Source organism: Schistocerca piceifrons, chromosome 7 (assembly GCF_021461385.2).
Source record: "Schistocerca piceifrons isolate TAMUIC-IGC-003096 chromosome 7, iqSchPice1.1, whole genome shotgun sequence".
Taxonomy (NCBI): Eukaryota; Metazoa; Arthropoda; class Insecta; order Orthoptera; family Acrididae; genus Schistocerca; species Schistocerca piceifrons.
Window position 1 is genome coordinate 480,330,599 of NC_060144.1, and position 13,199 is coordinate 480,343,797.

Below are 13,199 nucleotides of genomic sequence, written 5' to 3' on the forward strand. Positions count from 1 at the left end.
ACTGGCTGGGTCTGTCGGGAACACAAGCCTCTCCATCGTGTTCTATCTTTCCACCATTCCCCCTCTTCCACCTTTGTCCAGTTCTCTCCTCTTCTCGTCACACATTCCTTCACTCCCTTCACCCATCTATCTCTTGGTCTTCCTCTGGGCCTTTTCCCCTCCAGTTGCAGATCAAACATCCTCTTTGGAATTCTTCCCTCATCCATTCTCTTCATGTGTCCATACCACTGCAGTCTTGATTTTTCTATCCTGTCCTGTACTGGTTCCTCCTTTAGTCTTTCCCTCACATACACATTTCGCAATCTGTCTCGTCTTGTTACACTCAACCTGCTCCTCTGGAACTTCATTTCACTAGCCTGTATTCTACTTTTGTCGCTTTTGTGCATTACCCATGTCTCACTTCCGTATGCCAATATGGGGACAAAGTAGGTTCGGTATATAATTCCCTTGGATTTCTGTGGCACCTCCTTGCTCCAAATAAGCCCCCTAATGCATTTGTAGAACTGCCCTGCTTTTCTGCACCTTTCATTTATTTCCATTGCGTTTCCCCCCTTACTTTCAATCATGCTTCCCAGGTACTTGAAGTTCTCTATCACTTGTAGTTTTTCCCCTCCACATGTTATATCCACATTTGGCCTATTCTTCTTCCTTGTTGTGACAATTATTTCACTTTTCTTTGCAGAGAAATGCATTCCATATTGTGCTGCCGTTGCCTCCCATACATCTAACTGCTCTTGCACCCCCTTCTCGCAATTTCCCCATAACATCAGGTCATCGGCAAAAAGCACTGCTTTCATTTTATGATCTCCAATTGCATCTGATACTTGCTGTAGGATTTCATCCATAACAATAATAAACAATAAAGGCGAAAGTGCACTTCCCTGTAGCAGCCCATTTTCCAGCTTGAACCATGCAGTACGTTCCCTCCCCACTTTCACACAACTCTCACTTCCCTCATACATTTTTCTGACTTTTCGTGTTATCTCTTCATCTATCCCTTTTGCGTTCAGCACATCCCAGAGCTTGTCCCTACAGATACTGTCATACGCCTTCTCAATATCTAAAAAGCCCATGATTAAGTCCTTCCCGTACTCATAGTGCCTTTCCTGCAGTTGCCTTACCGCAAATATGAGGTCCGTTGTTGATCTTCCCGGTCTGAAACCATACTGCTCCTCTTGCAGTCTACTTTCAATACTGCTTCTTATTCTCTTCTCCAGGATCTTTTCATAGATTTTTCCACAGTGGCATAGCAGGGTGATTCCTCTGTAGTTCTCACATCTCCTTTTATCCCCTTTCTTGAAGATCGGGACTATAATTCCTTTCCTCCAATCCTCAGGAATTCTGTTCTCCTTCCACACCACCCTCAGCACTCTGTATAGCCACTGGGTTCCTACTTCTACTGCTGCTCGTATCATATCCACTGTTACATCGTCCCAACCTGGTGCCTTGCCCCCTTTCATCCTCTTTATGGCTTCTTCCACTTCATTCCAAGTTAGATCATCAATTTCCCCACTATTATAATCGTCTGCTGCCTTAGGCTCTCCATCGCTGTTAGTTACCCGCTTGGCGGCATTCAACAGATCTTCAAAGTACTCCTTCCAAATCTTTTTGAGCTCATGCATTTCCTCCACAATTCTTCCATTATTATCCATGATCCTCAGGCACTCGCTTCTGTCATTCCTCTTATTTCTTACCATGGTGTAAAGTACTTTTTTGTTCCCTTCACTGTCCTCTTCTAACATTCTTGTCCATTTTTCCATCCACTTCTTCTTTTCCGCCCTTACTATGGTCTGTGCCGCTTCTTGCTTTCCTTATATTTTACCCTAGCTTCCTCTGTTCGGGTCTGGAACCATTCTCTGGAGGCTTTGTTCTTTCGAAGTACTGCCTCTTTACTTATGTTGTTCCACCATGGGGTTTCCTTACTTCTCCTCTTTGTGCTAGTTCTTCCGCACACAGTCTCAGCTGCCTCAACTAGAGCCCTCTTAAAATCTCCCCATTCTTCTTCCACTGTTCTCTGATCTTCCTTTGGCAGCTTCTTCCTGATCAGTGTCTGGTACTGGGTCCTCCGTTCATCCTCTTCCAGCATCCATGTCTTCAACCTTTTCTCCTGTATATCTGTTGCCCTCCTATCTTTTTTCTCTCTCAGGGTGGCTACCAACAGCCGATGGTCACTGTCTAAGGCCTCAGATGGAATGACCTTAACATCTGTGAGGCTGCTCATCAATTTTATTGCACTTTTAAGATTTTCATTTGAATCACGTGTGTAGTTTGTGGTGACACTGATCTGTATGTAGTCTGCACTCCAGGTGTAGCATGTACATGGCACTGGGTGTTTTTGCATGCTTAGACTTCTTTAGTAATTAATTGCATGCTACATGCATACTGCTATAGCTGTCCAAAGTATAAATTTGTGCAGGTCATTGAGGTCTTAATAGTTATTATTTTATTTATAAGAAGCTTGTATTGTTGTATTGCAGATTGTTTATAGCTAGCCGTTGATCCATCGCTATAGCAATCCAGTGATAACGGTTTAGTGTTACATCACAACTAGCAATAGTCTCTGATGTCCTATATTATTATTTCCAATATTATTAATATTTCCCCTTCTAATTATATTTCTCCGCAGATTAAAGACTGGTATGAAAACATCAACTGTCTTATAAATCCCATCTTGCAGATTGTTTTAAGTAAAGACTCATTAGTTAATCTCTCACAAACTCTGTTCAGCATAAATTCGCCAAAACCGGACATACAATTACATTAGCTTTTTTCTTTGTTTTTTGATTTCGACTTTCCATAATTTCTATTGACTGTTTCAAGAATTCTTTCCTCATTAGGAAAGTATCAGTTCTTCAGGAAAAATATTTCTTCAGATATATGTTAAAATAGCCTAGGAATAACATTGGACATGCCACAAATATTTATTGCTTATTATCAGTACACACGTAACTGCCACGTACAAAGACATTAAGTTATTTTACATTGATGTATAATTAAAAAAGGAAGATATCATCTGAGGTGTGTTTGCTTAGACCATTCTTGTGGTTTCCAATTCTCTCCTGTAAAAATTCACCTCATGCATTTTTGTCATCATACCATGGTTCATTCTGATACAAAACTGTGCTTGGGTACCTAGCACTTGGACGTTGTCAGACAGTCCCGAGATTTGGTTCTCATTATTGATAAAAACCTTACTTGACTGGCCCATATTCATCAACTAAAGACTATCTACATGCAGAAGCCTAACTTTGCTTTCATGTTCATGCCTCTTGGGATGCATATAGTGCTGCCTGGGCCCTGGTTTCATTCCAATTGGACTGGTTGCTAGATTCAGGGTTCACTGGCATCTTCAGCTTTGAAATTGTTAGATCCAGTTCATCATCATGGAGTACTACTGGCCACTGGTGTCTTCCAGATTAGTCCCATAGACAATCTCCTCGCTGGAGTTGGGGATATTCGCACTTCAGTTGAAACAGTATAACTGTTGCTCGCTTATGCAATTACCACCTGACAATTTCTTAAACATCCAACATGCATACAAGGAGCATCAAGCCAGGCACCCAGTCTCGGGTGGGACTATCTGGTGGAATGCACATCAAGGCCCTCTGCTGAGATCTTCACCTACACCTATATTTCTTAAAATGTTCCCTGTGGCTCCCTGTACGCACTACCCTCTTCTCTGTGTTGGTTAGTACCGAGGCTGCAAATTAGAAGATTAGAGCTAGTCTATTTTAAGGCCCTAAAGTTTGTCACCCCACCCCCATGACCTTTTGCAGCCTGTTCCTTTCAGTTCGTGTGAAGCATCATCTACACTGGCAGCTCTCAAATCATGTCTAGGGCAGGATATGCTTTTACATCTCCTGTTGGTCAGGTAAATCATTTGTTGCCTGGAATATATGTCACTCCTCCTTCTGGAAGGAGTCCACCATCCTATGTCATCTCCATTTTGGTCATACAAGGTTAACTCTTAGTTTTACTTTTGTAACAAGCCTCATCCACATTTTGGTTGTGGAGTCTTAACAGATAGTAGCTTATATCCTGACGGCAGTCCACTGGCGGTTCTCCATAGTAAGCATGTTCTTCCAGATTATTTGCCTTTAATATTGGCAGACAATTGAGACACATTTGATCTGGTTCTCCAAGTTCTCCATGAAAGTAGTTTTTATTCTCAGATATAACATTTTAAACTAAATTCGAGGTGGGGTGAAGTTATTGGACTTGGGTGTTTCCATTTTTACTCTGTTTTAATTGCTTCTCAATGTGGTTTGTCTCTTTTTCGATCACACCCTATTTTTTATTTTAGGGATAGCATTCTGTTGAATAGTGAGTGCTGTTCCCCTCTTTCGTACTTTTTCTATAATAGTTCAGGGGTAGGACGGCTGTGGGAGGGATGGCTCCTATCACCTGCAGAGCCTTGGAGGATAACCATCTTCTGCTGTAATTATTCCTTGTACAGTGTTTTATTATTGATGGTCCAACTGATGTCCATCACATTTTAGGCTTCCCAATTTTGCTCATATAAATCTCCCAGCCAAAAGGCTTTCTTTACTCTGTAACTGCCTTCACCCTTAATTGTGGGTGGTCAGATGCGGGTAGGGTTACTATTGCTACAGGTGAGCCCTGGGACACCTTTCACCTGATCTGATATATGTACTGGCTCAATCCACATTCTTTTTCTTCTTTGTAAATTTTTTCTCACCTCTGGCATCAGTAGTGCCTTAGTACCGTGATTTTATCACTTACGTGTACCTCCATCATCTCATCACATTTCCACTGGACATCACTAACTCCAGATGAGCTACCCCTTGACTGACAGACTGATGATCTTGCTGTTCAGTCCCTTAACTTCCAACTAACTGTGGGTATGGCTTTTGGGCTCCCTTATACCTCCAGAAATTTGCTAGGAATGATAATAATAAGACTTTTCATAACTGAAGCCAGATAAGGTACATAAAGCCATTCAAAATATGGAAAAAGGAAAGGCATGTGGAAATGGTGTTTCATTGGAAGTCATTAAATCTCATGTCAGTGTATTAAAAAATTAACTTGCAAAATGTGTACAGATTGTCTGTGAAGGAAGAAAATTCTCCCAAACAATAACAGTGTTACATTTGTTGGACTTCACATAAAAAGGAGGCACAAAAGACAACCTGTAAACACATCAGCCTCCTCTCCACAGTGTTAAGATATTTACTTAAACCATTACCAGTTGTGTGGGAAAAAGTCTAGATTTCATTACAGCTGACCTGAGCAGTGGGTAGATCACAGTGGACCATTTACATGTTGTAAATAAAATTACAGAGTGGATAATGAGTATGAATTACCACATTGTCTTGGTAACGTAAGTAATAAAAAAACTTTTGCATTAGTTTCAATAAAATCTGTACTAACAGCCCAAGAGAAAGAAGGCATTGATTCAACCTATCTCAGTGTACTGAAGAAGTTGTACATCATTGCTGCAGCTTCCACTACACTTTCTCAGAACAGTGGGAGATTTAGAATTGAAAGAGGGGCCAGAGACACAGATTCCTTATCACTTAAACTATTATCAGTACTGCTGTAAGAAGTTTGCAGGTCTTTACACTGGTAAACTGAAAAAGAAATAGGTATTCATGGAACACACTCAAATTGCCATTGTTTTGTTGGTGATTTTGTCCTATTTACCCTCTCACAAATAAACTTCAACAATAAATGGGAGAAATTTATAAAGCAAGTTGGAAATAAGCCTAGAAACAAATTACTAGAAGACTAAAATAATTTGTGACTAACATGTTGGAAAGGAGAGAGTAGAAATAAACTTTGCAGTCATAGAAGCATTGGTTGCTTTTTTTATGTTTAGGACATTTGAAAACCATGACCAGAAGAACAAGAAACAAAAGAAACAGATGATTAAAAATTTAGTCATGAAAACAAAATTATGTGACAATAAACCGGAATAGAAGATTCAGTAAAGGCTGTAATGAAAATTAAATACAAGTGAATGGAACTTGTACCCAGATGAATGAATGGAAGCTAGCCCAAGAAAGTTTTTTGTTATTTCACTGTGTGCTATTTAGCTGTCCACATGTCATCACCTTGTATCATTGTCATTTTCCGTTACTTTGTAATGTAAAATCCTGGAGTTTGAATGTCCATTGGTTTCTTCTTTTTGTGGAATATAGTACATTTCTATGGTGATTATAATAAAAACAGGTTTAATAAAGAAGGCCACATTATCAATTTGGTACAAAAAAGCCTGGCCCAGTATTGATAAGTACTGAAGCTGTAATCCAGCTGTTCGTTCAGACACGCCATATTGAAGGTTTTGTACTTGTTTTTATGTACTTTGAAGTTTGTTTTCCCTGCTTTACTAATGTTTTGTTTGTCTAATTCCAGCAATCGTTCAACAACTCTTCCAGTCGAAAGTAGATTCAACTACACCACCACTGAAATCTCACCAAGTGGTTCTATCTTAATATCTGTAAATGAAGGTAAGTAGTAATGCCTTTGTAGGTTGATGGAGAATCTCTAAAAGGAAATAATTTTTAATCTTTTTCTTTTCCAGCTGGTGAAGCACATCTGATTAGTTTAATCAGTCGAACTGTTATACACAGGCATCATTTCAAACATTCAGTTAGTTGTGTGAAGTTTAGCCCAAATGGCAAACACTTTGCTGTTTCCAAAGAAAATAAAGGTAAGTTTTGCATCAAAAGTGCTGTCTTAAAACTATGTGTTTGTACTTAGAATAGACTGAAGGTTCTAAGAAAATTATTACTATGTAAACAGAGGTTAAAAATGCAGTGAATCTTTTGAAACAGAATTTTGTGTGTACTGGCTAATTGCTGGAGCTCTGACAGGTTTAGATCTGTAAATATGAGGAAAGAACAGCCATCAGTCACAAATATGGTGTTTTTTAAAGTGTGATGCATATTAGATCCTGAAAGACCCGTCTTCATATTTGTGACCTATTATTTAGTCGTTTTTGTGCTTGGCAGATCCAGGTGGCCTTAATAAATAAATTCATTTTAATCTATGTTTTATGAATGAATGAGTCAGTCGGCTTTCTGTACTTCAGCTTTTTAGGTGTTGCTGTATTTCCAGTATGTATTCTGGAGAGAAAGCTCCATCATCAGGATTTCTAAGATTCGCTTGAAGCTTTTTGTCATGGCTTTGTTACAGTCAAGTCTGAGAAAGGTTACTTTATCATATACATAGAAAGAAATACTAGCTCTAATAAAAATGAACATCACTATAAAATTTCTGCATGTTATTATCTGCTTCATTAGTGGTCTGTGGTAGAATTTCTCTAAGTTGTTGGTTTTTCACTGTATGAACTCAAATGCCACCGATAAAATTTCAGGGTTTTTGCAGGTGTATTTTCTAAATATTTTGGTATAAGTGACCTGTAGTTTCCTGTTGCTCAATACAGTGTAATTATGTTCCATTTGATTCCTTGCCCCATTTGTCTTTGTATCAGTATTGCACTGAAAACATCTGCACAACTGTACAAATGTCGATAGTATGCACTGTGTATCTTGCTTGTAAACAAACTTGTTCCATTCATACTCGATACTTGATGTTGCAATAGTAATGCTCTCTTTACTCGTCATCTTCAAGCCTCCATTCAGTACTGCATGTTTTTGTCTCAGCCTTGTTGATCTGGCAGTGGTAGTTGTAATACACAGCAGTGTGGATTGTTTTACTGACACAAGTGAACTAGCACTGGCAAATGCGAATTCTATCTGGAATTCTATCTGGTGTAAATGACAGGTGACTGCAAGTCAACAGCAGTCAAGCATTTTCAGCTTGCATTTACTAGGGTTCACTCATATTCCACTGGCTGTTAGTCTTTTAGCAAACCACAAAGGAAGTTTGTGTCATTTGTGCTTTGGCAGTACAGAAAGCTCTCATCTGCTGTCTTATTTACTTCTGTTGTTGTTATGAGCTGCTTGAGAATTGAAGTGTTCAATGTAGGTCATAGAAAGATATGTATGTCACAGCTGCTTTTTGGGATCCAAGAGATCCATAACACAGATGCCAAAATAAAAGAAATATAATTGGTAGAATATTTCCAAAGCACTCAAAGGTCCAAGTAGATGATAAATTCATTATCTACTTGTATCAGGCTGGAATAAGCTGAATATTCATGAGTTTGTAATTTTTATTAAAAATGAAAAGCAAGATAAATTTCCTTGAAAGATGTGTGAGTATGTATCTATTGTAGTGATTAAAATTAAAAATGCATCTAATTACAGGGCAGAGAAAAATTGTGTCACGAAATTTTAACCCTGGATAATTTATGTCAGTAGGAACCAAAATTACTAATGTTGTGTAGGTCAACAATGCACAATTTTTAAACTACCGAAACTTGGCACCACAAGCTCCAATTGGCTGTGGAATTGCCCTGTTGCCAGATGCTCTGGACAACACATGACTGCAAATGCTTTGGCTGCTGGAGATCGCGATTTATCCCAGGTGACCTGCGTGCTCTATGGTGGCATGCCTGCCTTCCACCCTGAGGGCCTGGGGGCAAATCTGCCGGGGTCCGACACATCCATTGTAGTTTCATGATACAACGTACAAGGAACAAACCTGTCAACAACTGTTAGTTCGTGTACAGAAAGTCTTTTACAACATGCACCATGCCACTGATGCAAGCCAGTGGTGGCAGTATTTTGCTATGGGATACATTGGTCTTATAGTAGTAATCAAAGGCACCATGACAGCTGTAGACTATGTAAATGTGATTGTGGACCACCTGCATCACTTCATGATTGATGTCTTTTTTATAGATAGGACATTGTTTACTTAAACCAGATGCTTGAACTGGTGACCTTCTGACATGACACAAGCCTGGTAACGTCGAATGGTGTTTTGCCGAACTATTTCAAAGATTCCTGCCATTGCCCTGATGTGATTGGCAGCATATTGAATGCGATCCATTAATTCCTCGTTGTTTCTAAGTGGTTCGTGTCCGGATGGGTGAGCTAGAACCTTGAAGAATCCCTACAGGAAAAAGTCCAGTGGCGTGAGGTCTGGTGATCGTAGAGGCTGTGTCCTACGAGTACGTATGCCAATTACCCAGCAGTCGAAGAGTTCATTTAGGCATCAGCGCACAGGAAGATTGTTATGTGCGGGTGCCCCATCATGCTGCAACCACATGCATAGCCGTATGTTCAGGGGAACGTCTTCCAGCAGGCCAGGTAGAGTTTCTTGCAAAAAGTGAAGGTAATTTACCCTGGTAAGTCGAGGAGGTAGATGGGCCAGCCCAATCAGATGGTCACCCACAATGCCTGCCCAAATGTTGAGCGAAAATCGTTCCTGGTGTCCGTGGACATATGTGATGTGAGGATTTTCCCTTGTCCACTAATGAACATTTTAGAGTGTAGTAAAGGCCATCCCGATGGAAGGTGCACTCGTCAGTAAATAATACAATGGTAGGGAAATTGGGATCTCGTGCAGCACATCACAGAAACTAATGGCAAAACCCTTACCTGTGTTCATAGTCCACCACAGGATTTAGGTCTTGGACAGGGTGGAAACTAAATGGATGCTGGCCATAACCCCTCAAAACCTCCCATACTAACCGATGTGTGATCCCCATGCCATGTTCAGCCGCTAGAGTACTGGTCATAGGTGCTTCCTCAAAGCGCTCGAGAACAGTCTCTTCAAATGCAGCATCCCCTAATTTTAGAGGTCTTCCAGCATCACCGTGCTATCCTGCTAACGACCCTGTTGCACCAAGTCACCGGTGAATTGCTGTCAACGTTTGTGGGTGTTGGTGGCATCTTGCTTGGTATTGTTCCTCATACAAACGTCCAGCTTCATGCACATTACCATTGGCTAGTCCGTTAACAAAAACCTTATCTCGTTGTTCTTCAAATGAATACTGTGCCTCCATGCTTCCTGTATGATTAAATCGCAGGTGACGTGTGTGTGCTCCGAAGCAAAGCTTACGTGTGAATGCCTCTGAGGTGAGTTGGAGACAAACAACAAGACCTATTCGACATGTGTGCGTATCACGTTGGGGCAGCGACAAGGCGAGGGACATTTGTATGTGTGAACCGACAACCATAGCGCTGCCCACCAACCAACGAACAGCAACAGAGCAATCGGAGCGCGTGTTGCCAATTTTCCATAGTTTAAAAATGGTGCATTGTCGATGTACACATCTCTAATTTCCTGCTGGCATCAGCTATCCAAGGTTAAAATTTCGTGACACAATTTTTCTCCACCCTGCAGTGAGCTGCATGGCAGAGGGTGTGTCCCATTGTACCAGTTATTAGGGTTTCTTTCTGTTCCATTCACATATGAAGTGCTGGAAGAATGATTGAATGCTTCTGTGTGTGCAATAATTATTCTAATCTTATCCTCATGATCCCTGTGTGAGGGATACATAGGGGTTGTAGTATATCCCTAGAGTAATCATTTAAAGCCGGTTCTTGAAACTTTGTTGCTCAGGACAGTTTATGTCTGTCTTCATGAGTCTGCAAGCTCAGTTCCTTCAGATCTCTGTGACACTATCCCATGGATTAAACAAACCTGTGACCATTCATGCTGTCCTTCTCTGTATATGTTCAATATCCTCTGTTAGTCCTATCCAGCACGGGTCCAACACATTTGAGGAGTATTGTAGAACCAGTCTTGCAGGTGATTTGTAAGCACTCTTTTATTGTAGACTGATTGTACTTCCCCAGTGTTCTACCAATAAATCGAAGTCTACCACCTGCTGTATCCATGACTGAGCCTATGTGGTCATTCCATTTCATACCCTTACGAAGTGTTAGACCTAGGTATTTGTATGAGTTGACCAATTCCAATAGTGACTCATTATATTAGTCATTGGATAACACTTTTTCATTTTGTGAAGTGCAAAATTTAAAATTTCTGAACATTTAGAGCAAGTTGCCAGTCTCTGTACCACTTTGAAATCTTATCAAGATCTGACTGAATATTTATGCTACTTCTCTCAGATGTACTTCATTATAGATAACTTCATCATCTGCTAAAAGCCTGATTTTACTATTAATATTGTCTGCAAGGTCATTAATATATAACATGAACAGCAAGGGTCCCAACATACTTCCCTGGGGCACATCCGAAGTTGCATCTACATCTGAGGACGGATGACTCTCCATCCAAGATAACTTGCTGTGTGCTCTTGTGATGTGCTGAGCTGTATCCTTGTATTAGTGCCACTTAAAGTTCACGTCACAACCGGATGTATTGAAACATTTACTCACCCAGTAGATAGTGCGCAGTGTTCCCGACCTACCTTGCTTTGCTTATTCAATATTGTCTTCCCGGTAGCTGCGTCCGTCTCGCCTAAATCACACTGAAATTAAGAAGCCAGGATCGCAGATTAAGTTTTCCAAAATCAAAAGTCAAGACTGTATTCATTGTTGAACATTTATGACAACCACAGTGCGATTTGTTGTCACTCACGCACGCAATATTCATGTGACCAGGCCTCTTACACTTAATCGTCACATTAGGTAGGTCGGAAACTTCCAGTCTTTAACAATGTTCACAAGTACACATTTTTTTGGTACCGACCGGAAAAATTAACCGACTTGCTGCACTTTTGCTCCATGAGAATCTGACCGAGAAATAACGGAGAACTGCACCAGCTCAGACCTTATATAGACGAGTGCTTGAATATTTGACTATTTCTGTTAATATATTATAGTTTATAATTACCCAGGGTTAAAATGATCCTTTCTAAATTGATTTTGAAGTTAACTATTGGGTTTTATTACTTAAATAACATGAGTGAGCTGTATCAATTTAAATTACGCGGAACTAACTTGTGCATCCGCAGTGGGAATTCCCGACTTCTAACCATGGCAACCATCTTCAACAATAATTTTTACTTATTCAAATTTACTTAATTCTTAATTAATGCACTTACAAAGTTGAGACTGGAGTCATTTTACGTAGGAAAAATAAAGGTAGCAAAAGTATCAAAACAGATCTCGGAATTATTTAGTAGTTTGGTCACAGTTGGCACTGAAAGTCATACAGGCTACAGATTTCAAGTCTTAGGATCTATTTAACTAATAGACTTTTGGTTAATTTAAACACTTTGCTGGAATCAGTAAAATTTAGGCTTTCTTTCGGATGCAGTCTTATAGCTGAATTCGATCTATTAGCTCACTCAAATTTTACTTAATATGTATTGCACAATATAAGTCATTGTTCATAACTTTTAATAGGATGCATTTCCAATAAAACTAATCAGCTCATTACTTTCAGAATAGACATTAGAATGTACTGAAATAATAGATTTTACTAGGGGAATTTTATTTAAACTATTTCTGAATTCTGTACTATGAGGCTGAAGGCCACAGAATCTGTAGTCGGAATCTGAGTAGTGAAAATGAAGAAAAAAAAAATAAATTCATTGCTTAACTAAATTACTGAAGGAGTGTAAAACCAAAATGGGATAGCAGTGGGCAACCCTGCTTCGTTACACTCTCTACCAAAAAGTCCTCAGTCCAGTCACAAATTTCATGTGATACCTCATAAGATCTTACTTTTGACCACACATGGTATACCATATATTCCTTGTGCATATGTTTATTGTAGTGTAATTACATGGTTGATAAACGGGTGTATCACCATTATGTTATAGATTTTTTCATGGTAAGTAAAAATCATTTACTGGATTTATTCTCTCTCTCTGCCCTCAAAAAACTATATAGCAGACTTTATGTACACCTACATCCATGGTCTCCAAATGTCTGTGAGGTGCATGGCAGAGAGTACATCCCACTGAACCAGTTATTAGGGTTTCTTCCTATTCCATTCACATATGGACCACAGGAAGAAAGATTGCTTGAATGCCTCTGTGCATGCAGTAATTATTCTAATCTAGCCTCATAATCCCTGTGTGAGTGATACATAAGGGATTATAGGATTTTCCTAGAATCATCATGTACAGCCAGTTTTTGAAACTTACTAATAGGCTTTCTCGTGATAGTTCACGTCTGTCTTCAGTATCTCTGTTACACTCTCTCATGGATCATACCAACCTGTGACCATCTGTGCTGCCCTTCTCTGTATATCTTCTTCATCCCCTGTTAGTCCTATTTGGTACGGGTCCCATCCCCCCAGGGGGTCCACAACTCTTTTTGTGGATACGTGCGTGGCGAGCACGGGGCCCCGAGCCATTGCAGCCTTCTTTCTCTCCCGGGCTGCATTTCCTTTCCCTTCCCCTC

The 13,199-nt window shown here is 39.9% G+C and overlaps 1 protein-coding gene across 2 annotated transcripts in view; it reads left to right on the forward strand.

Moving 5' to 3' along the window:
* LOC124805141 (periodic tryptophan protein 2 homolog) overlaps nucleotides 1-13,199 on the forward strand; it is a 111,510-nt gene that overhangs the window by 9,478 nt on the left and 88,833 nt on the right. Inside the window, exons 3-4 of one of the 2 annotated variants that reach the window (XM_047265608.1) lie at nucleotides 6,376-6,470; nucleotides 6,545-6,673. In XM_047265608.1, coding sequence (XP_047121564.1) covers nucleotides 6,376-6,470; nucleotides 6,545-6,673 — 224 coding nt within the window. Of the gene's footprint in view, nucleotides 1-6,375; nucleotides 6,471-6,544; nucleotides 6,674-13,199 lie in introns of those variants that run through there. The other variant, XM_047265609.1, reaches the window with a different exon arrangement.